The sequence below is a fragment of the Grampus griseus genome (genome assembly GCF_964374135.1).
Source record: "Grampus griseus genome assembly, chromosome: 2".
Taxonomy (NCBI): Eukaryota; Metazoa; Chordata; class Mammalia; order Artiodactyla; family Delphinidae; genus Grampus; species Grampus griseus.
Genome location: NC_139018.1, coordinates 148,039,229 through 148,063,549, shown reverse-complemented (window position 1 = coordinate 148,063,549; position 24,321 = coordinate 148,039,229). Strand labels below are relative to the sequence as shown.

The following is a 24,321-nucleotide window of genomic DNA, read 5'->3' as shown; positions in this document are numbered from 1 at the left end:
ACAGCGCAATGCACAAATCCCTACGCATAACTAACTGTCCTCCTAAAATTGGTGCATTTGCAATGGTTAGAGATTGAAAGCCCTGGGACACTGTTGTCTTCCGATTTGTGGAGACGCCGTAAATCAAGATCCCAGGGGAAGAAAGTCCCCCACCCCCCATCAAAAGTGAAAATCTTTCCTGTCAGTCTCAGTCCTAGCACATCCGTCACAGACCAGACATGTCTGAGCCGGCATTTTTTTTTTTTTTTTTTTTTTTTTTTTTGCGGTACGCGGGCCTCTCACTGTTGTGGCCTCTCCCGTTGCGGAGCACAGGCTCCGGACGCGCAGGCTCAGCAGCCATGGCTCACGGGCCCAGTCGCTCCGCGGCATGTGGGATCTTCCCGGACCGGGGCACGAACCCGTGTCCCCTGCATCGGCAGGCGGACTCTCAACCACTGCGCCACCAGGGAAGCTCTGAGCCGACATTTTTAAATCCACTTGCTTTCAAACTGACTGGAGGAAATTTGGAGAATAGAAAGCTGAGAAGAGTAGAATATTGAATTGCAGGAAAAGACTGAGAATTAAACACAGACTTGGACCAAATAATGACTAGATGTGAAACTGCAGGAAATTCTCTGCAAATACTCAGGGTGCAAACCCCAGGGGGTGCTGGGAGCCTGGGTGAGAAGGAAACGGTGCAGGAGCATCGAGCGGACCGTGGAGGAGGGTCTCCTGACGCCGAGCCCACACCGTGGAAGAGCCTGGCTTCCCCCAGTGGGTGGTGGAAACGCTAATGCTTGAGTCATTACACTCACTGGACACGACCCAGAAAACAGGGCGCCAGAACCAATCGAACAGCACACCATCGGGCGGTCTGCACGCAGGGTGAATGCCGCTCTTTTCTGTCTCTAGTTTCTATAGTTTGGGTATTTGTTTCTTTGATACTGGTTGGTATATTTTACCTTCAGTTTTATTCTTAGAAATTTGGTAATCATTTCCTCCATAGTCAGATGTAGTATTGTGAAAATCTATTCAGAGTTGGAAGAGGCTAAGAATTGCTTAGTCCCGGCTAAACAACTAAGAGTGCATTCCCAGAGAGTTCCCAGAGTTGGAGGTGAGGGTGCACGCATGGCGTGGGAGTTCCATGCATCAGGTGTGGGCCAGCTGGAGAGCAAGCCGGCCCAGTCACCCTCGCACGTCCTGGGAGGCAGTTTCCCTGGTGGGGGAGAGAGGGTGGGGTGAGTCCTTTGGGGCGTGAGCACACCAGTCCTCGGGCTGAGGAGGGCAATGCAGGAGGCCAGCCAGAGAGGGGCGGTCGCTCTCCCTGGAACGTTTCTTCGGCTGTGTTTGCAGGGAGCAGTCTCAATGGGTGACGTACAATTTTCCTTTAGGACTTGCTAACCACTGATGATGGAAAGGTGCCGTCCCCAAGTTCAGGGACCCCCGAGCACGGGCAGCACCCGCAAGCCCCCTGCACACACCGCCTGAGACGGGCAAGGGCACCTAAGCAGGCACAAGGCTCTTGCTGCCGGCGGTGCTGCGAGTCACAATGCCCTTCGTCTCCGGTCCGGGGATCGCGTGTCTTCCATGTCCTCGAGACAGTAAGCGGCTGACTTAGCAGCAGCTGGTGGTGGGCGGGTGGATCCCAGCCCTGACCCACATCCCTGCCCTTCACAGCACAACGTGGGCTGTACACGCGCTGCTCCACACCTTGCTTTTTTCACATAACGATATCCCTTAGAAATCTTTCTATTCCTCCAGAGAACTTGTCTACAGGGGCCCAGTATACAGATGAACGTACTCGGCTCTAAGCAGTCCCCTACTGGTGGGTCAGTATTGGGTCATATTATTTCACTTGCAAACATTGCGGTAGTAAATCACTTTTACACATATCACTTTCACACAACGTGCAGAGATACGACAGCCACACCAAACAGAAGGCCAGTTGCTTTGTTCTCACCACAAACCCGTGAGCTTTGCTAGGAAGCAGCTGTGCGCAGCCCTCGAAGGGACCAGAGGGGGACGCGGGGACATGGCCCCTCCTATGCCCCCCATGGGGTCATAAGGATCTCAGGATGGAAATTGCTGGATGGAAGGGAGGTTGTATTGCCGCTACCTACCTCCTATCTGCGCTGCTGCTCTTTAGGGAAAACGGAGAGCCTGGGCCGTCAAATCAGAAAGCTCAGCGCCCTCTCCCCGCTGCTGCCGCTGTTCTCAGGTGTGAGCCTGTTTCGGGAGCTCCTGAAATGCGGCCCCAGAAGCGAGGCCGGGGTCCCAGGCGGCTCCTGCTCTGCGTGGGGCCCAGGGAGGGGCCGCCCCACCAGGACCCCCGCACCTCCTGTGAGAGACGGTTCCAGAGAGGGACGCGCTGGCCCGGGCGTCCTGCTGTCTCTGCTGGCCTCTTGTGGGCGTCAAGAGTGGCCCTCGGGCCAGGCTGCACTTTCACAGGAGCCTCAGGGCCCAGACTGCCTGGTGCCCAGACCTCCTGCTGCTCCGGGGCTGGGCCTTGAGTCCAGACGCAGAGACATGCCCCAGCTTCAGGGCAAAGCCGCCGAGGTGAGCGGAGCAGAGAAGCAAGTGTCCCTTCGTGCAGGAATCCGGGGTTCTGAGGGGCGCTGGCTCCACGCAGGGAAGGTGGCCGTTGGTCCTGAGTTTGCCTCAGAGGCATAGGCGGGCGGGCGGGGACTGGCCTGCGGTCTGTCCTCACAGACATCCTTCCGTCCTGAGCACAAGGCCCTCCCGTCAGAGAATCTTCCAGTTAAGGGACGAATCTTCCTCAACCACAGGCCTGCGTCCCGCCCTGTCGTGGGGAGACACGGCCCTCAGGTCCTTCAGGCCAGGAATCGGGGTTCACACTCTCGGGGCCCCACTGGGCTGGGATTAGGGAGTGAACGGAGTTCTGGGCGTGACTCCGGCCTCACAAGTGAGCCAGGTGTGCACACGCGCCCCCCCCCCCCCAGTACCTTTTGCCCCACTGGCTGGCTATTTACAGGTGAACTTGAGGCGGGGGGGGCGGTGCCGGGTGAGGTGGAGAGCAGACCCACTGCCCCACGGGGAGGGCAGCGGCCACAGGGCTCTGACGCCTCCTCTGTCCACCAGGCCTGGACGTCAGGCAAGCCCAGGTCGTCGTCCTGTCCTCGGGGACCAAGTGCATCAGCGGCGAGTACATCAATGACCAGGGGCTGGTGGTCAACGACTGCCATGCGGAGATCGTGGCCAGGAGGGCGCTGGTCCACTTCCTGTATGCACAGCTGGAGCTGCACCTGAGGTAAGCGGGGATCCCGGGCGGCCGTGCAGCCCCCACGCCTGGTGTCCCTCTATCCCGGCCGACCTTGAACGTGCCAACGGCTATGCCCCGAAAGTACACCAGCCCCTCCCAGACTCCAGGTCGAGTCTGTTTCCCTCCCCAGGCCTCGTCCTGGGGCCCCCAGGCTCAACTGCCCGGACGAGCCCAGCCAGCAGCTCTGAGCCCTGTCCTATGTGGGGCGGGCTCTCCCTGCACCCTGCCCCGCAGCGGAAACCCTTCGTGCACCTGGTCCCCAGGCACCACGACGGAGGCGGCCAGTGATGGGCTCTGTCTCCCCGTTTCTGGCCTCCTCCTCCTCCCTGCATGTTTGCATCTTAAGGGGCGGGGGGTTCTGTAATGAAGACCCTGAGCAACGTGCCCAGATGTGGGATGCCTAGTGCTGTTGGGCGGCCATCAGGAAGCAGCAGGCTGTCCCCTGGGGGGCATCTCCCTCTACGACCCCCTGAGCAGTAGCAGAGTCACGGGTGGCTGTAGGCACAGCGAGAACAGCTGTCCTTCCACACCCTCCGGAGCAGCGTTCCTCAAACCCACTAGCAACAGGGGCCTGGGGGCTTCAGGCGGCGACTCCCGCCTGCCCATGGCCTGTGCAGGGGCCACACAAAGGGAAGGCGGGTCCAGAGGTGCTGAGTAGACTCAGGAAAGCGATGCCTTCATACACTCAGTTCATTTCTGAGCCCCTGATTTGCAGTTTCCCCCTGGTTCCAGGCTGGCGGACGGTGCGGCCAGGGTTGAATGTGGGGAAGGGAGTTGGAAATCTCTCCAAACGTGGGAAGGGTTTCTCTCCTGAATATCCAGCTGCCAGGTCAGAAATGTTTCCAAACACCCCTAACTCTGGATGTGTCACCGTGGCCCCAGGCGGACGTTTAGGGCTGGCTGTGTGCTGGTACCAAGCTGCAGGCCGGGGGCACCCAGGCCCCTGCCCTCAGGGGATCGGGGTTAGGGGACGGAGACCAGCAACGGCTGCAGAAAACCAGGGCCAGGCGTTTGCTCTGAGGTTTTGGGGAGGGCCTGGGGGGCCTGGCAGCAGAAGGAGCACAGTCAGGGAAGCAGAAAGGCTGGTGGGATGCCTCAAGGGTTCCCGGGGAGAAAATGTCTGTTCTGCTGCCTGCGTGCTCTCAGAATCCATCACCAATGGGGCAGAACGTGTAAAAACAGCAAGACCGGCGGGAAGGAGCCGCCCGTGACTGGTGAGAACGGGTCTGGGAGGGGCCCCAGCTAGGCCCGCTCTGTGCAGGGGGTGCTCCTCACCGCCACTGCGAAGGGGGGCATGGGGGGTGTCATGTGGGGAGGACAGCCCTGGGGCACGGCCGAGGCAGAAGAAGAGGGGTCCCCGCTCCGGATTCCTCACTGGGCGGCGGCCAAGCCCTGCCTCTCTATCCCTGTTCTCCGTCTAACAGAGAACCATCTGCCCACGGCGGCCGTGTAGAGCGCAGCGTCCTGTGGGCACACAGGGAGCATCGTGACCCACAGGACGGCCGTGTCACAGACACTCACATTCGGGGTCATGTGTACCGAGGACGCTGGGCTTGTGAAGGATGGGCTTGACCGTGGGCGGTGGGGAGGCCGAGGATGCAGCCTCTGCGGGCCGGTTGCTCTCACCCAGCTGCTCCGCGGCTGGTCCAGAAGGTTTCATGCAGGACATGGACTGGGCTCCCCGGCCGGCCTCCCGTAGCTGACGGGGCCCCTCTCTGTCCCCAGCAAGCGGCGCGAGGACAGCGAGCGCTCCATCTTCGTGCGGCTGCAGGAGGGCGGCTACCGGCTGAGGGAAGATGTCCTGTTCCACCTCTATGTGAGCACATCCCCCTGCGGAGACGCACGGCTCCACTCGCCCTACGAGCTCACCACGGACCGTAAGCGCCCAGCTTTCTGCCTTTGTGTTCGAACAGCCCAATACTCTCCTCTCTGGTTGGTGTGTCCTGCTGTCCGCTCAGACACCGCCTGCTTGCCTGGGTGGCGCAGCCCTGAGGGGCAGGCGAGCGCATCTGCAGCATCAGAATGGCATCCTCTAAAACCTTGGTCCAATGGGCCCTCATCTCTGGGGACAGTGTAGGTGGAGACGTGACAGAGGCTCTCTAATTGCTGGGGCCCCGTCGCTGCAGCAGGTCAGGCAGCCTGTGGCCAGGACACAGAACACAGGCTGAAGCAGCACAGAGGCGGGCCACGTGGAGGTGGAGCTGACCCCAGGGCTGCGTCTGCCTCCGTCTGCACGTGGGGGAGGATAAAGACGTCTCCCTGGGCACCTGGCCTCTCCCACAAAGGGTGTGAAAACCCTGGGCGGGACCTGCCCTCTCGGGTATTTTAGGAGAGCTGGTGACCACAGACACAGTCACGTCCACCCAAGAGGTGGTCCTGGGGGGAGGACACCGCAGTCTCCTCTGTGCGGGTCAGTGTCTCCCCAGGTGCCATTAGGAAAGTCTGTTATTGACGCTACTTGTGTGCGTTACACATGCTCGTATACACACCACACACACACACGCGCACACACACGCAGACACACGCAGACACACGTGAACCCCTCCAGAAGCAGAATGAGGCAAATCTGACGAGGGCGGGGAAATGGAGTATCTGTGTGTGATGAAGGGTCAGCCCCTGCTTAAGATGATGAGGCACCCATGGCCCGTTGTGCTCGGAGGGAACCTACAGCAGAAACAGACAACACAGTTACTGAAGGCGTGTTTGGGCCCTGACCCCCCACGGAAGGTCCACTTGTGTTCTAATTACCAAGGGAAGGAGCGATGAGCACTTTCTGAATGCCGGCTGCATCCCGGCTTGCGGTGAGTGCCTTCACCTAAGATAAGGACGTGCAGGGAAATCGCTCTCTTTAAAACCCTGCATGAATTTAACCTATTTCTCTAACACTCAGATTGTATGTGGGTCCAAAATAATGCCTTCTGCTTTTACCAATGTTCCTCCAAGTCCATCGCTTTCCGCTCTGGGGAATGGTTGGACAGAGTCCCCTGTAACAGGGTACCGGTAACATTTTCATTGCTGTCTCAGCACGGGCTGCCCACCTGAACAGCACAGGCTGGGTGGCTTATGAACTGCAGACATGGATTCCTCACAGTTCTGGGGGCTGGGAGTCCAAGATCAAGGTGCTGGTAGATTCGGTGTCTGGTGAGAACCCGTTTCCTTGTTCACAGACGGCGTCTTCTCGCTGTGTCCTCACCTGCAGGGAGGGGCAGGGAGCTGTGTGGGGTCTCTTTATAAGGACACTGATCCCATCCTGGGGGCTCCACCCTCATGACCGCATCACCTCCCAGAGGACCCACCTCCTGACACCATCACCTTGGGGGTTAGGTGTCAACATACAGAATCTGGGGACACACACATTCAGACCATAACACCCACCTATGGAAAGTCAGTGGGAGAATCAAGTCAAACTGAGAGTCACGAAAGGGAACCTATTCAATGTCAGGGAACTTCCAGGGAGCTGCCCCAGGAGGAGAGCAGGCTGGGGGACCGGCAACGCGAGCAGCGGGCTTGGCCCCTCCGAAGGCCCCTGGGGTTGTGCAGAGTGTTCCTTCTGACCGTGCAGCCTGAGAGAGAGAGAGGAGAAAACGTGAGAATTCATTTTCTCGGAGGCGCTCGTCAGGCTGGATCTACATGGTACCAATTCCCCACATGAAATTGTGAAATATGGTCCATTAGCTACTTGGAATTATCCTTCCATTTTCTCTCAGAAGACCTGGCATCATGGAGACCCAGCCAGGAGCCCTCCGGTTCCAGGAGGAAAAGTCCCACAGAACTCTGGGGAGGCCCTGATGCACCAGCTTCCTGCCAGCCGGAGTCGGGGTGGCTGAGTGAGGAAGGGGAGCCCGTCCCGCCCCGCCCCCCCGAGACTGCGCTCTCTGCCAGGGACGGTTCCAGGTCATCAGCCTCCCCGGCCTTAATTCCAACTTGCAAAGCCAGTGGTTTAGAAGAACAAGCAGATACGTTCTCAGAGCGCCCTGGGGTTCTCCTCCAGGCACCGATGTCTTTTACTTCGTGGTGTTTTAAGAAGTGGCAGGTGCAGGTAGAAGGGACCAAAAAAAGCGTTTTCCTCACATTTTTGCTGCAGATGTGCCTACAGAAATTAGAAGCTGCTCCTAGGTTATTTCAGCTGGTGTTTCTCCCCAGGGTTCCCACAGGGCCCCAAGCGGGCACCTGGTGGGTCTGTCCCTCAGACGGCCAGCAAGTGTCCTGCATCACCTTCCTTACTCATCGGCCAGGGCAAGAAACCCCGAATGCGTGCCGTCCCCCACGTGGAGGACCTTTCCAGGTGGCTCAGCCTTCTCCATTTGCCGAGGCACAGACGCCCCGGAATTGTTTTGTTTTAGAGAGAACTGGCTAATGTGGGGACGGGGTGACTCTGCTGGTGGCTCCCTCTCAGGGCGCCTCCTTCGCTGGACCTCGGAGGAGGGGGTGTGAGTGATGGGGATCCTTAGGGGTCCCCTCCAGGGCAGAGGTGACAGTGACAGGCCCCCTGGAGGCAGGGCCTGCCCGAGGGGCGTTTAGCAGGGATGGGCGCTCCCGCCTCCCGCAAGCCACCCCTGCAGAAGCCCAGCCTCACTGCCCCACGGCCTCAGGGTCCACGCTCCTGAACAGGCCCAGGGCACCCGACCCTGAAGGTCACGGCAATGTCCTCGCGTCCACAGATGCAGAGCATGACATGCTCAATCCTCTCCCCAGAGGGGTCACCGCCGGGAGAAGCTCTGGCCCTGGACACCGAGGCCCCCAGCTTCTCACCTGCAGCTGCTCCAGGAGCCTCCCCTCCACCGGCCAGCATGGCCCCTGGCGGTCCTGGTCACTTTGGCTGGTTTGATTGTCACCCCTTGCTTGGTCTGCAGGAGCCGCTGTACATCTTTCTGCACACCCCAAGCCATGGTGCCGGGGGTCACCCCTCCCTCTCTCACACACAAGTACACACACGAGCACAAGCACACGGCACACACGCACAACAGATGCCTGACGTACGGGACCGCGGACACACCTGTTCAGTGATTAGGTCTAAGGGAAGTTCTCAACAGACCTGCCCAGATGGCCCCCTGTCCTTTAAGAGGGAAGGAAGGCAGAGTGAACCCCAGCAGAGAACCAAGTCTGACCCACCTGTGGCAGAGCCCCCTGCTGTCCACCAGGGACTCTGGCCTAAGCTGTCGCCACAGCCCTAAAGGTTCCATGAGTTGCAGTAACCCCAGACCCCTGAGGCCCAGTTCAGGGGCTCTGCAGCTAAGGGACAATACACAACCCCACCCCCGGGGACGCCTGTGGCTCCAGAGATTCTAAAGTCCCTGGGGTTTTCTCCCCTCAAAAACATTCACCTGGACAGATCGTAGGTTCTCCCTTCCTAGAGTCCTTAGAAATGGACTCAGTGTCCGTTGGCCAAGATGCCTGTGAGGCGCGCTGCCTGTGAGCAGGTGTGCACAGATTTGGTTGTTTCCAAACCCGACTTACCTACAACACTGCCAGGCAGTTTCTACAAATGCAGGCTCCTGTACCCACTCTCCCAAGGTTCTGGCGCCTCGGGATGCAGTGGGTCTGAGGGTCCGTACTTTTAAAACTTCCCCAGTGATTCTGAGGATCAGCCATGTTCTGAGCCCCCGGGTTCAAAACCCCCTAACCTGTCTCCTGCCCAATTGGTTTCCTATCCTCTCCCACCGGAGGGCGGGCCTGCATGCAGACGTGGGACTGGTGGAGCGTCTGCAAGGCCTGCAGACATGGGGGCAGTTCTGATCATAACCTAAATGAAGAGATTAATGAAAAGACGCAGGCTGGTCACAGTGGTTGGGTGACCATTCTCCTTCCAACTCACCAACACTCTAATGCAAATTCCTCTTGCTTGGCAGGTTCTTTAAATAACCTAGAAAATTCAGTCCTTACTGCCATTTTAGAAGAGTTTAACAGCTTAGTTCAAATCTCCGATCTATCTCCCACAAGAAGCCATGAGAAATAGCATGATTACATCACACAGCCATCTTACAAGTGTGAACCGAATGCCTGTACGTCTGAGCCAGTTCTATTCTTTGTACATGACGGCAGCTCAAGAGATTGCTCCGAAATCCCACAGGAAGTCAGGGAATCTAAAACACACTTCCTGACGCCCCGTCTTCATGTGACTACTGAGCTACAGAGCGTGCAACCCATGATAATATCCGTGCATTGTAGGGTCGGTGGATTTAAGTGGCTTCCTAACTCACATCGTCACTATAACCATCCTCACCGGGTAGGACAAGAACACCCACGTGGCCACATGACAAATATTGAAGATGTCATTATTACAATAAATAGTAGACCACATCATGGGTATACCTTCTGGGATATACCTTTTGAAGCTTATTTGGGGTTTAAAAATATTGTCTTCTTTCCTATACTTTTTTCCCATTTATGGCTCTTTCTCTCCCCTGCACCATTGCGGCAACCATGCGTCACATTTCAGATAGACCTTTGCTCCCTCGGTGGACTTCCTCAGTCGCCACCTGATTCTCTCCTGAAAATAGAATATTCACTTGAACAATTTTCTTAAGCATATTACCAGCTGCACTTTATCTTGACATCAGGGTCCGAAAGTAAGGGTTTTACGTGAACAAACACTACACTGAAGAGTCTCATGAGATGGAGTATCGGAATTAGCTGAGAACATTCTTATGGGTTTGGGAGCCTTTATCTATCCACGCAGGCAGGGTCTTAATGCTCCACACTTCCACTGTCTAGGGCACATGACAAATCCACTGCAGATGATTTAAGGTCAGTTCCCTGCAGTTTCTGGTTGGATTGGCATTTCGTTCTGCTTGAAGTAGCATCTTCAACTCCCTCCTGCCTCTCGCAATTAGGCAAGAAAGAGCCAGGGTAAACGAGCTCTGCAAGATCGCGGCACTCAGAGCCGCTGGGACTGATCACACTGGTGGGGGAGCTGGAGGAGGCAGCCGAGACTCAACACCTCCGAAAATAAACACTCGTCAGGAGCATCTCATGCACCTGGCTCTTCAAGAGAAATTCATCTACCTGAAAACTTTAAGTTAACTCCTAGAAACCAGTTGTTACTCAAGCCAGCCCTCCGGGTTGTCATGGCCTTAACAGGCTACAAAGTCTGCTTCAGGGAAAGTTGGTTGCACAGAAGCACTGGGTAAGAATTCAGAAGAGCCTTACAATGTAATAGGTGACTTTCCAGGTCTGGAAAATGACACAATAGTTGAAACATTGAGAGAATGGTGAGGATACTATTGAATCTAATTACCAGAAAGAGAGGGACAGCAAGTACCGTATTTCCTAAGAAAGTATTCCCACACAGAAGACTTTAGTTCCTAACATTGTGGTAAACTGTGGAAACTGTTAGCTACGCCGGCCCTCCTTTCCCTCAGTGCCACCTGCCACAGGAAGTTGATGTGATAAAGACCTCACCTGGACGGTGTAAAAAGTCAGGTCAAACCAAAGTTTTGCTCAAGTATTTTTGAGTCAGGTGAAATATTTTATGTTCAATTTATTATCATCACTATCATCATCTTTGTCGTCATCATCGTTGTCTCATCGTCACCACCACCATCATCACTGTCTCCCCATCATCACCATTATTATCATCACCGTCACCATCATCGTCACCATCATCCTCACCATCATCACCATCCTCATCACCACTGTTATCATCACCATCAGCAGCAGCAGCATCACCATCATCACCATCACCACCATCGTCACCATCGTTATCATCATCACCATCATCACCATCCTCATCACCATTATTATCGTCACCGTCACCAGCATCATCACCATCGTCACCATCATCACCATCGTCACCATCATCATCACCATCATCACCATTGTTATCATCACCATCAGCAGCAGCAGCATCACCATCATCACCATCATCACCATCGTCACCATCATTATCATCATCACCATCATCACCATCATCACCAGCAGCAGCAGCAGCATTGTCATCCGATTCCTAGTGCCATTTAAGTCTGCAAAGAAGAGATTCAGGCTCTACCTAGGGGGAGGGCTGGGCATCCCTTGGCTGTGCCCCTCCCTCCCCCAGGCTCAGTCTCTCAGCTTGGTTCTTCCTTCCATAGACGACTCACAGGCCAGTCCAAATTGGATCTCATCAAGGACCTGGCTAGTAGTATGGTCAATAAGCAATCTAAAACCTCTCAAAAATTTACTTTCTCCACAGAGTACAGCAATTTTCTTCCCAAGAGATGGCCTCTAGGCAGTATGAATACATAGTAAAGGAACTTCAGTTCTTCGAAAGCATGAGAAAATATACCGGAAATTACTTCAAGATCTGTAAGAGAAGGTGCCCATATAAACCCAAATGTTATTAATTATTTGGGTAATAATTTATATTAATAATTTACCCTCACTCCAGTGCAGATAAATGAAGGAGAAACACATTTTCACAAATTCTAAAACTTACATAGAAACCTTTTAAAGAAGGCATTTAGCGTTCATCCTACCATTGTGTGTGTCAACGTTGGTATCACTATGGTAGTTCATATATAATTTGTACACAAAGCAGTTAAGCATTTCTATAATACATTATAATCCTGATTAAATGTACAGAACCTTGTTTTAAAAAAGAAAAAAATAATAAGTTTAATCTTCCTCTCGTTCAAGCTATTTCTTCAGATACCTGGTGTATATGGGTGTGGAGGTGACTCTGGAAAGCAAAGGCAGGAGAGCAGTAACAGGACATCGAGGCCCCCTACCAGGGGCCGGTCTTGGGGTGTAGCGGACGCCCCCTCACCGGGACTGTCGGCAGCAGCTCTGGGGTCCCAGGTCCCATCTCATTTAGTCCCTGAGCCTAGGAGGGAGGCACCACCACTACCCCATTTTCAGACGAACTAACTCTATCACAGTAGTTTTAAGTAGCTTTTCCAAGGCTACGCAGCTAGGAAACCATAGAGCCGGGACTAAAATCTAGACGAGGTTTGCAGCCCAGCAACTGGGCCAGATCCCACCAGCCGCCTGAGAACTAAGCATGGTTTTTACATGTTTTAACGGCTGGAAAGGGTGAGAAGAGCATCTCCTGACACATGAAGGTGACGTGGAACCCAAAAGTCGGTGTCTGTAAACGCAGCTCCTTCCCTGGCCCGTCTGTGCTGAGGGCTGGGCCGCAGGTCCAGCGGTCGGACCGAGACCAAACGGCTGCAGAGCCTCCGATGGTCACTGTCCGGCCTTTTGCTGTGACGCCGGCTGAGCCTGGACCAGAGGGTTTGCTGTGCCCCAGTTCCTCCCATGTCTGTACAAGTCCATCTGCCCGGCACTTACCTCCAAAGCTGCTTCCTCATCCTGAACGCGGGCGGTGCCACCGGGGTCACAGGAGCTGCTTCCCAATGAGCTCCCCTCTTCTTCCCCTCCCCTCGGAGCCCCACCGTGACCACCCTGTGTCCCCCCCCACCGTGTCCCCATCCCCCGTGTCTCACGCAGCTCTCGTCCCCTAGTGAGCAGCAGCAAGTACCCGGCCAGGAAGTCCCGGGGGCACCTGCGCACGAAGATCGAGTCCGGGGAGGGGACAGTGCCCGTGCGTGGCCCAGACGTGCAGACGTGGGACGGCGTCCTGCTGGGCGAGCAGCTGGTCACCATGTCCTGCACGGACAAGATCGCCAGGTAACGGCCCCTCTGTCCTCTGCGCGAGTGCCGCCCGGGTGTGTGTTTGGCGGGGGGAGGGACAGGGACTGTGGTCCCAGAGCGGGGCCTGGCCGAGTGCTGAGGTGCACTCCAAGGTCCCGGACTCTGCCCTGTCGGCCCTGAACTCCACACCCGCCACGGGACGTGGCTGCCCGCTGCCCCACACACAGTTGTGCACCGGCCAGGCGCCTTCTGTACCATCACAGCCTCCCTGGAAAGCCGGATAGAGCCGTCAGAGAGGCAGGCGGGGCCAAGGAGAGGCAGACACCCAGGGACTCGGGAGCCAGGCAGCAGGGACCCCAGCCCCGACCCCAACCCTGACCTGAGCCTGCATGCGGAGGGGCCGTGGCCCAGGTGCACTCGGTGCCTCTGTGAGGCTCCCTAGGCTACGGGGCAGGTAAAACCTCAGCCCTGGCAAACAGGGATCCGAAATCTCGAGGGAAATTACCAAACGGCTACAGGAGAAGTAAGGCCTTTCACTCCCCTGGAGTGACTGCCCCCCGCCTGACTGCAGTACAGCAAAACACTGATTTCTGCATCAAAGAGAGCTGCCTGTAGTCGTCAACTAGCCCATCTTTCAGAAGGAAACGTACCCTCCTTTGTAATGTTTTCATCTATTCATGAAGTGGGGAGAAGCAGCAGTTTCCACCTTAACGGAAATTCTCTTGCTCTCCCAGGATCGCGTTGGGTCTCTAAATTAATTCTGACTCCTTACCAAATGAAGTGAATGAATGATACAGAAGTTAAGTTTCACTGTCTCTAGGATCTTAAATGTCAATTGACAGAGAATTAAACTCGCTACAAAGCCCGGGTGATGTGGGACGTCAACAGTCCTGATGCTGAAAGCGCGGCACCTCTGCACCGGTGCTGAATCGAATCTCGGAGACAGACTTTTAGGTGAAGTAGAAAAGGACAGCTTTATTGCTTTGCCAGGCAAAGAGGGACACAGCAGGCTCCTGCCTCGGAAAACTATGTGTCCCCACCCGGGAGGATTTGATGAGGGGTTTATAACAAGCCTTCAAGGGGGGGTTGCTGATGAGATCAGGCCATGTGCAGGGTCTTAGGGTGTCGGGTTTCCCAACCTTGATGGGCTTCTCTGGCCCCTTTAATCTCACCTCAGGTGGTTTCTTGGCTACTCCTCTCTTGATTAGCAACTGTTCGAATTGCCCTTTGGCACCCAGGGAAGGTCACGGAGGCTGCAGTCTGTTCCCTAGAAACAAGAAATGGGGGACAGAAAGGCTTTCGTGCCCAGGAGCCCATAGGCCCCCTGGTTTCATTCCCACCAGTGATGCTCTGTTTAACAAAGTCTACTTAGAAAGCACAGTCCACGTCACGTCCCTGGGCTGAGGAGGGTTCTAACTGCTTTTGAGGGGGGACATGCTGGGGACATTGTGATGCCCGTGGCTCTGGGCAGGTGGGGGGCCGCCCCACATTCATCCAGGAGTTGATGCAGCTCATGGGTAGCCCTGCCAGTCATCTGTCTAGTCCCCAAATCTGGTGGCCAGGTGAGCGGTGCCCAGACGGTGGGGAACACAATGGGGCAGGAGGGGCCTGGGGGGCATGGTACCAGGTCCCCTCTCCCCACTCAGTCCCCTGGGAGCCCAGCCCACCTTCCCAGGACTTTCCTCAGGTGTTCCCTGAACATTCTCCTCACTCTCCTCTGTCTCTGTCTCTGTCTCTCTGTCTCTGTCTCTCTGTCTCCCCTGCCCCACCTTCCTCCCTGAACAAGCCCACCCTCTCTGCCGCTCTCCCTGCAACCCCCGTGATGCCCTCCCCCTCCTCGGCCTCCCCTCCCCCTGCACCTCATGTCCTGCACTGGAATCCTATTCACCCCCACCATCTGCTTCTGCGTCTAAGGTCTGACCCTTAGGGGATCGCTGCTGCCACCGTGAGGGGTGCGTGCGCAGGTTAGGGTCCCGTCTCCGCAGGTGGGCACCCATCCATCGCCCAACGGGAGGCGGGAGCAGAGACGTCCAGCTCTGCAGGGGGCCGAGCAAGGCTGGACTGGAGCGGAGATGGGGCAGGCGTGGGGTTTCCTTCGTGATGACGGCCGTGCTCAGAAACGCGGAGTCGGGGCGAGGTTTTCGTGGACGGGGCAGTGGAGGGGTGGCCCCTGACCATGCTCGACAGTGGGCAGGACTCACACAGGCTGAGCGGCTGGGTCAGACCTGGCCCAGGACCCAAGAATGTAGAAGGGGTCGACCCTATGGACGGAAGCTCTGTGCAACGTTCCCACGAGTCCAGTGGTCAGAGTGGCCTCCCAGGGAAAAGGGCTGCGTTATGTGAATGTCATTATCATCAAACTCACTCCAAAGATTGTGGGAACCAGGCCCAGGCTGCCCCCCTCCCTAAACCGGGCGCACAGCTGACAGAGTCTGCAAGCGCATGCAGGTCCCCAGGCTCCTGGGGGTACACCACGCTCAGCATCGTGTGGAAGCACACCTGGGGCGTCACCGGGAGGATGGAGAGTCTGACGGACCAGCACCAAAGCCAGGATGCCCAGCACCACAGACTGGATGTGGGCAGGACACCCCAGCCGCAGAGAGAGCTTTCTCCCCCTTCCACGGAAAAAAACACCCGAGGCCGGAAGTGGGGATACACCAGCTATGTTTTTTCCCTTTAAAAATAATTTTGATGCTGACATAGCAGAAAACGAAATCTAATTTCTTCTCTTTGGAACAGAGTCGTTGGAATTCCCAGGAAAATTCTTGGGCCATGAAAGTCTTTTGAAAGTCAGATTTTTGGCCGAAAAGGAATTTTAGTTAAAGTCCTGGAGCAAAATACTATCTTGCAGATAAAAGCTGGTTCCACTGCTCGAGGGAGAGTGGATACCTCTCCCTTGGGTGAATGGCTTCCATCCAAAACAGAACCAAACCTGAGACTCTGTGGCCACAAGACCCTAAATGCACCTAAGGCTACACGTTCTCATGCCTCCAGATAAAGGGAAAGTGTGATGGGACCATCCAGTCACACCGACTGGTGGCAACAGCCCACAGGGAGCGACATCACGCATCTGAAGTTCCCCTCACCCCCCATTAAAACATAAGCGACAGTAAGAAACATTAGGAGACTTGAAAAGTGAAAAAGACGACCAGCCAGTATCCCAGCCGTCACCGAAAACAGCAGGCACCTTGGCTATAAACGCCTTAACCTTTTTCCTAAACACAGGCTTTTTCCTGTCATCAGGATTTTGCTGTTTCGGGCAGTTTGCTTACAGTCCATCACTGAACACTATGATTTCAAAGCTCCTTTCAAAGTCACGGGCATTGAATCCACGTGTAAGGCTGCGGGCACCTCCCTGCTGCTGGATCCCTGGGTGCTCACAAGTGGTTGCTCCGTGCATCACGTTTCCAGAAATATCTCTGTGCCGAAGCGTTTTTCCAAATCTCCGAGTACAGACTTAGGACATACTCCCCAGAGTGGGGTTACGGAGCCCAGGGTATGGGGTAAACAGAAGCAGTGGGATCTCCTACTGCCCCATAGCAGGAGGCATGGGCCCAACAGTGGCCTCCAAAGATATCCTTGTCCCCAGACCCTAAACCCGTGAGTGTGGCCTTACCAGGCAGGATTAAGCCAAGGATGCTGAGAGAAGGTGGCCTCTAAGTGCAGCTAGTGTATCCTCGTGAGTGAGGCCTTGGGGACCTGGGGACAGACGCCCAGAGCAGGTGCACAGGGGAGGCCACAGAGACAAAGGCGGGGCCCAGAGGGACGCATCCACAAACCTCTGAGCGCCAGGTGAGTGAGGCCCGTGGGTGGGGTCTCCCCGGTGCCCCCGGGCTGCCACACCTTCACCTAAGACCTCTGCCTCCAGGACCATGAGTAAATTTCCGATGTTTTAAGCGCTTCCCCACCCACCTCACCCCCTGCCCTGGGAAACCAATATAACCAGGTAGGAGACACCACTCACTTGGCTCAACTCATGTGGTCTTTGCAAAATGACAGAACCAAAGTCAGAGTGAAATCTATTCCTAAAATGCCACTGCTCATGCCAGGCTGGTGCAGACCCAGGCAAACTGCAGAATGTGGGTTGTTTCACCAGGTCCAGGAAACTTGACCTGCAACCCACGAGTTAAGGTTGGAGGCGCAACAAAGGGTTGGATTTTCCTGCAGCTCAGAGATAAAACAGACCAAGCCCTGCGCCTCTGTGAGCCCAGGACAGATGACAAGTGTCACCGTGAGGCCCGTGTTCCCATGGACGTGGCCTGGCTTTCTGGACGTAAGAAGCCGATCTGAACAGTCACTAACAGGAAACACCGGCCACCTGAAAGGACAGGCGAACCAGGGAGGGGTTTTTGCTCTAAGACTCGAGAGGCAAGTAGCATATAAAACTCTAAATCTTCTGGAACTAATGTTCCTTAGATATGGTTTCTAATTTTAAGCACCAGAGCTTGATTATCGATTGCAATGTGTTTTTAAATGAACAGATTAAAACTTTCTCCATAAAAATGAACTGTCAAGAATTACGGATGCTCTCTGGGAACCGAGGCCCCATCTGACTCCCTGCACTGAGATCTCAGGCTGCAAGAGTCCCCCCCTCTGAGAGTGGGGACCTGGCTCTGCGCCCAGCCCACCTGGCAGCCGGATGGTGTTACCTACAGCTCTGCTGAAATCAGGAGGGAATGTGTTCATGCTTCCAAGCTCCAAATATGGGTCATTTTAAAACCACTGCTCTTACTAAACGCCCAGCCCCAAATGTTCCCAGCTTGGTGTGATAACCACTGCTCTTCCTTTACAGAAGACCGTGGTCACCTTACTGCAGCCTTTAGGGGAAAGTTCACCCCATCTCCAGTGGTGAAGGTACAACCGTGTACCTCAGATTGGGACTCGAACCTCACCAAAACCCATAGTCTTTTAACCGAGATCACACAGCTGGTTTCAGGATTTAACGAAGCTCATGTTCTTGAAGTCTCATCACAGAAAGCATTCAGTGATAGACAAAGTGATAGGTAACAAGTGGGTTTATTTAGAGAGAAACACACTCCACAGAGTGTGGGCCATCTGAGAAGGTGAGAAAGGCACCAGGGTATGGGGTTGTCAGTTTCTACAGGGGTGGGTAATTTCATAGGCTAATGAGTGGGAGGAGTATTCCGGCTATTTTGGAGAAGGGGCGGGGATTTCCCAAAATTGGGCCACCACCCACTTTTTGACCCTTATGGTCTGGCGTTGGAACTGTCCTGGCGCCTGTGGGTGTGTCATTTAGCTTGCTGATGTGTTACGGTGAGCATATACTGAGGCTCAAGGTCTAGTGGAAGTCGACTTGTCTGCCATCTTGGACCCATTTTGTTCTAATCAGTTTATGTCATGTCCTTGGGCTATGTCATTCTTTTAAAAGTTGTGCCCTGCCCCTCTCCCTCCTGTCTCAAAGGTAGTGAGTGATAAACTCAGGAATATTTGTCCAACATAAGCGTGGTAACAGTGATGACACTCCCACAGCTGCTGCCCCTGCTACTCCTGCAACAATGCTGAGACAGGGACACAGATCTGAGGTAGCAGCCATCCCTTGTCCAGCCCCCAGGACACTGCAAAGGGCTGAGAAGCTGCAAAACAAACTAGAAATTAGGTGACCAGGAGACATCATGAACATTGAGGGAAAGCAGAAGAGGGGCTAAGTGACAACAAAAGACACGGAGGTCACCTGGACCCGGTAGGCTGACTCCCAAGTCCATGCTGCCTGCTTTGTGCATCACCCGGCTCACAATGGAACTGCCTGGCACGCTGGGAACGCTGATGCCCGCTGCACCCAGGCCAGTTCCATCCCGGCCTTGGGAGTCCTAGGAGCAGGAGGCACCCAAAGCCCCCCAGACGAGCCCAGGGTGCATGGCGTTGTACTCACAGCTGTGCCTCGGCCTGAGTCACCCAGCTGCACCGTGACCTTTCTCAGTGGGTGTGACTGTGCCTCCAGGTCACGAGCAAACCTGCCCACGGACAAGGAGGGAAGTGAAGTAAGGATGAATTTGGTGATGTTCAGACCTCACTGTCATGTTGGACCCGCACCTCCTCCCGGCGGCCATGCCTCGGGGGTGAAAATGGCAGACAGGGACCCCGACCACCCACAGTCCCTGCACCCATGCCCACGGTTATCGGTCTCATGCCCCGGGCACACAGGCCCAGCAGGTCTTGGGTGGGGCCCATCCTGGAACAGTCCCTGTCAGTCCTCGAGGTACAGAGATTGTCTCTCAGTTAAAGAAAACAGCCTTTTTCCAAGATCTCTCCCTCACTTATCTTTGGTATTTCAGTGATTGACAAACAGACAAAAATATATTTATTTAGGGATTATCTATATTGAAAACTAGACCTGGGACTTTTTTCTCTGTCAACACTGCAGTCATGTCAGCTGTTTGTATAAAAGGAGAGGCACTTTTCCGTTCAATCCGGAATGCTGCAAACTCTCCAGTTTGTATTCAGGGCGACATTTGGTTTTATTGATGGTGTTGGCTGAATAAGTTAAACTCGTACAGCCAGGCAAGGAGAAGGCTGATTGTCTCTTTATTGTAAAGGTTATTATGAGGAGACCAGATATAGAATTTGTTTGTCTTTAGACTTTCCTGCAGAGTCAGAGCCATTCAGCTACGTTCCAGAAGTTTTGCTCAAAGCCAGTGCATGGACAGCCGGAAGCACAGGAATGTCCCCTCTGTAATACTCATCTCATCATTAGAGAAAGGGCTTTGTTATCGATGGGGAATGTCCATTCCCCCGCTTCTCATGCCTCCAGAAATGTGCTCCCCTTCAACACTTTTGGATACTTACGCTTTGGGAAAATCACACATTAGATCCCAAGGGCAATTCTCCACTCCTTTCTGAGAGACAGGATGTGACTTACAGAAATGACCACAATTATTTTTTTAAGTGAAGTTATGCAAATCTGATAGACTAAAGTAAACGTTTCATAAAACCAATGACTGTTTAAATTGTAGGACTAAACTGTTTGTATATAAATATTACCTTTTATATTCCACTTGAGTTTTATGTGGGTGAGCACATTACTTTAATGACCCACACTTAACGGAGGGGGAGCCGTTCCTCAATCCTCGCCAGCCAGATGGCTGCCTCTTCTTGCATGAGATTAGAAGATGTTTCTCACTCACCTCAATGCTTCTGAGGCAAATTAATATCGCCAGCTAAATTGCTTGTGTTTTTGGAATAAAATTTAAAGAGAATTTTTTAAGGCAATTGGTGTCACAGGTTCTCAGAGCAGACTGCTCTCTAGGTAGGCCTGCTGGTTTGAGCACTCGGTAATTAATGGAAAGAATTCTGTGTTAATTGACTGCTTCGGGAAAGGGAAATAGAATGACTCCTTATTAATCATGAAAGGAAATGTACGGCATGGAAGCACCACAGTAATTGCTCTAACGGTGGAGAGATGTTAATTAATGAAAAGAATAATGATGTAAGAAATTAACTGCATAATGCTTGTGCTGATGGAGGCTGGATTTTAAGCATGTGGAAACCACAAAATGTTGCCTTAAATAACAGATACACGGAAAGTTGTTCCACTCAAACTTACAGGGAAATGTCTGACGAGGCTCCTGTCACCTTTGCTGGCAGAAGCAAACACTCACCCAGAGCCTCATTTATGTCAAGGACCACGGCCTCGTCCTCTGATCGGGGCTCCTGAAGTCACATCACCCCCAGAGCCAAACAAGGTCGTTCATGTCACCACAGCAGGTCCCGCCCACTGCTGAGTTTGACAAAGGGGTGGGGAGGGAGAGTATTTTCCCCTAAACTGCAGTCAATTCAATTTCTGATATTTCCCAGGGAACATAAAGAAAAATTGCAATTCACTTTGGAGACAGAGGGTCTTTTTTATTTTTTATTTTTTTGCGGTACACAGGCCTCTCACTGCCGTGGCCTCTCCCGTCGTGGAGCACAGGCTCCAGACGCGCAGGCCCAGCGGCCATGGCTCACGGGCCCAGCGGCCATGGCTCACGGGACCAGCTGCTCCGCGGCACGCGGGATCCCCCCGGACCGGGGCACGAACCCGTGTCCCCTGCATCGGCAGGCGGTCTCCCAACCACTGCACCACCAGGGAAGCCCAGAGGGTCATTTTTTAAATCTGACTTTAAGTCCCTGAGAGAATATGTAGCTTCCCCTTCACCCAACAACTCATTTTCCAGGAAAAGGATCCACGTTTATTCACACGCAGACCCACCGACACCCGTCCCCCTGACGGCAGAGAGGGGCTTGGGGTCACCAGGGGTCACGAGGCCAAAGCCATGCCCGGTCCAGTGTGCTGCGAGCCCCAGGCCAGCTCCCCCAACCCCCCACCGCCAGCTGCACGATGGGGACAGTGACGCCTCGGGGACAACGGCGCAGAAAGGCCCCCCGTCCTCCCCCAGGTGAGGCCAGTGAGCCAGGGCGCTGACGCCCCTCTCCCCCCCAGGTGGAACGTGCTGGGGCTGCAGGGTGCGCTGCTCTGCCACTTCATCGAGCCCGTGTACCTGCACAGCATCGTGGTGGGGAGCCTGCACCACACCGGCCACCTCTCCCGGGTCATGAGCCACAGGACCGAGGACATCGGCCAGCTGCCCGCCTCGTACCGGCACAACCGGCCCCTCCTCAGCGGTAAGAACAGGTCCTCAAACGCACACACCCCTCTGTCCACAGGCCCTGAGGCCCCCAGGGCAGGCTCTCCCAGTCTGGCCCGTGGCCATTTAAGACTCAGCGAGCAGAACTGCAGAGATCGGATACTTGAAAGGTCAGCCGGGTGCGGAGCATCTCCGGACGACGTTCCAGAGTGAAGGTGTAACAGGATGAGCCCCTCAGACATCACAGTGTCACTTTCAGGGCAGTGTCTGCGGTGCCCAGAGAAATCCAGGCAAAAAACACACGTGTCCAACAGGGCAGGGGGGACCCAGGGCCATAGGTCGCCCCCACCTGATCCAGGAGCAAATTCCTGAATGTTCCCCCAGCACCAAACCTGGGAGGGGGATGCTGCCCCCAGGCCGCCAGGGCCAGCCTGGGGTCGTGAGGACCAGAAGTCACACAGCCGTGAGCCCCTCTGGCGGCAGCTGACCTCTCAGCTCAGCGGGAGGGGGCATTGGGGAGGTAGCCCCACCCGCTGTGACCCCCGTAATTAACCCGGTAATCCACCGCGGCTCCCTCCTGGGCGGTGCCTTGTCTCTGAAGGGGCTGCAAGCCGTGATCTGCAGTGGGGGGCCCTGGGTGGTGGGCATGTGCAGACCCACAGCAATTGGCCAGTCCGGGGCTTAGACCAGATCCCCCGGAAGAGGAGAGAGAAGGTCAAAGAGCCAGTCAACGGTTGTGGTAAGAGTCAGGCCTAAGGGTTACTCCCAGGACCCTAAGGTTGTTCTCAGAAAACCAGGGGCAACGATGGTGCCCACGGGGTGGCGGGAACTCGCGGGGATAGCTCTCAGCCAGGCCAGCCCCCAAGAGAGCACACCTCCCCACTCCCTCAACCCTCCCACGAGAGTCACCAGCCAAGGGCAGCATCACGGACCCCAAAGCTCAGACAGGGCGGAAGAGGATGCTCCCAGTGGGGCTGGGACCACCCAGGGCTCAGTGGCTATGCCCCAGGTTTCTTTACACACCAGAACCTGTTCCTAAAATCTAAGACTCTCTGCCAAATCCGGGGACCACGTCAGATTCCAGGGGCTCCCAGCGTCCAGGGAGGGGACTCAGCAAACTACAGCGAGGCCATGGGAGCAGGGGTCGTGTGCCCATCCAGGACCACTGCCCCACCTTCCCTTCCCGTGACTCGGGCCGACTTGTCGCGGAGGGGGTTCCCTCACCCCCGTCCTCGCCATGAATGGTGCCTTCGGATCTGACCCAAAGCTGTGCCCATGGCTGTGGCGCCCTGCGGCCTGAGCCCGGCAGGTGATGGCCACGTACAGCCTGTGGGTGGTTCTCCTGGGGAGTGGGTGCCCAGAGAGGCCTGATCTGCACGGTGCAGCTACTCACCCTCCACGAGTCCCCCCCAGAGAACGGCTCCACCATTCAGGGAAGGGACCTAACTAAACCCAGCAGCCACCCCCGTCAACGTCAAGATGAGGCACACACCCTGTCACACCAACCACGACAGCTGCTGTCACCTCCATTTATAAATGTGGAAATAGACTCACAGGAATTTAAGTGTGAAGATGCTCTATTTATCAACATGGAGCAAGGATTTGAACCCCGTTTAACCAGAAGGCCAAGTTCTCCCGACACACCCACTGTGACCCGTGGCAATGGCACAATTTCTTAAACACACAAGAATTAACAACACAAACAAGACCAGCTGAAGAGGTGGTGACATCCACCTCGTAGGAGCTGGGAATGGGAGCCTGAGACCCACGCCCGTCTCCAAGGGGCTCAGTCCTGACTCACCATCGTCAGGTGAGGGATGGGAAGGCTTCCCTCAAATTCAATGTCTATGAAACCAGAGTCATTTTCTAAACGGTCAATAATTTCAGTAATTCTGATAAAATATCACTTTGGGCCCGGTTTCAATGTCTTTCTTTCACTTTCCCTTTTCTTCTTTCTCCTGTTCTTTCTTAAAATGTTGAAGATTAATGACTTCCTGTGGTTGAGCAGCAGAAACAGCTCTGCAGTGGCCCCCAAAGACCTAGAATTCCTGGTGTGGAGCTAAAAGCAAATGTTCAGTTCTTGGGTGTCTAAGTTAAATTTAATTTCCATCTATGTTGATGAGTCAGGTGACAACTTTTCCATGTGTCCAGCTCCTTGGGTTGCCACTTGCTTCCCAGCACCAGGCTCTGCTTCCCCGTGAGATGTTGCTGGGGCCCCTGGGCCCACCCACCCAGGGCCCTGAGAGGCCCCATGCTGCCATCCAGTCTGTCCACTGGGGAACAGGAGGCTGGGAAGGGGCAGAGTGTGGATATGGGAGCAGCTGCTCAGGGGGCTGGATCCAGGGAAGGGATCAGGAGGGGGGGGTTGGGGGCATCCAGGCTGAACATCCTGCAGCACTGTGGCCGTGAACACACATGAGACCAAGGTCCTTCTCTGCGTGACCCCAGTGGAAGCCGGGGTTGGGAGTGGAGCCAGCCCGTCAGCTGCGCAGGGAGCCAGGGGGCATGGAGGGCATATGGCCGAGGCCCCGGGGTCAGTGCCCCTCCTCCCAGGCCACCATCCTGCATGGTTTAGCATCCTTGGTGGCCCCAGGACTCAGAAAGACCCACTCCCGGTTTAACGCTCTGTGGTCCTGAAATTCAAACCAGGGCCCAGTTTCCAGTCCCCGCTGGGCTCCAGTCACCCTGCCGGGCCGGTGCCTTGCACCCTCAGAGCTCACTTGTTTTCACTCCATTTCGTATCTCGTCAGCCGGACTGTGACCCTGGCGTCTGCCCTGTGGGGAGCGGGCAGGCAGCAGATGCCCCGTAAACACACGCTCTCAGCTGGCCTTTATGCGGCCCCGTCTGTTCACCAGTCCACGCGACGAACATCCAGAGAAAGGGGGAAACGTGGGCAGAGTGTTATTACA

At 55.2% G+C, this 24,321-nt stretch overlaps 1 protein-coding gene across 1 annotated transcript in view; it reads left to right on the top strand.

The window, feature by feature from the left end:
• ADARB2 (adenosine deaminase RNA specific B2 (inactive)) overlaps positions 1-24,321 on the top strand; it is a gene marked incomplete at both ends in the record, with an annotated part of 361,049 nt that overhangs the window by 335,125 nt on the left and 1,603 nt on the right. Inside the window, 4 exons of the mRNA XM_082646969.1 lie at positions 3,079-3,247; positions 4,985-5,136; positions 12,700-12,865; positions 21,267-21,448. Coding sequence (XP_082503095.1) covers positions 3,079-3,247; positions 4,985-5,136; positions 12,700-12,865; positions 21,267-21,448 — 669 coding nt within the window. The remainder of the gene's footprint in view (positions 1-3,078; positions 3,248-4,984; positions 5,137-12,699; positions 12,866-21,266; positions 21,449-24,321) is intronic.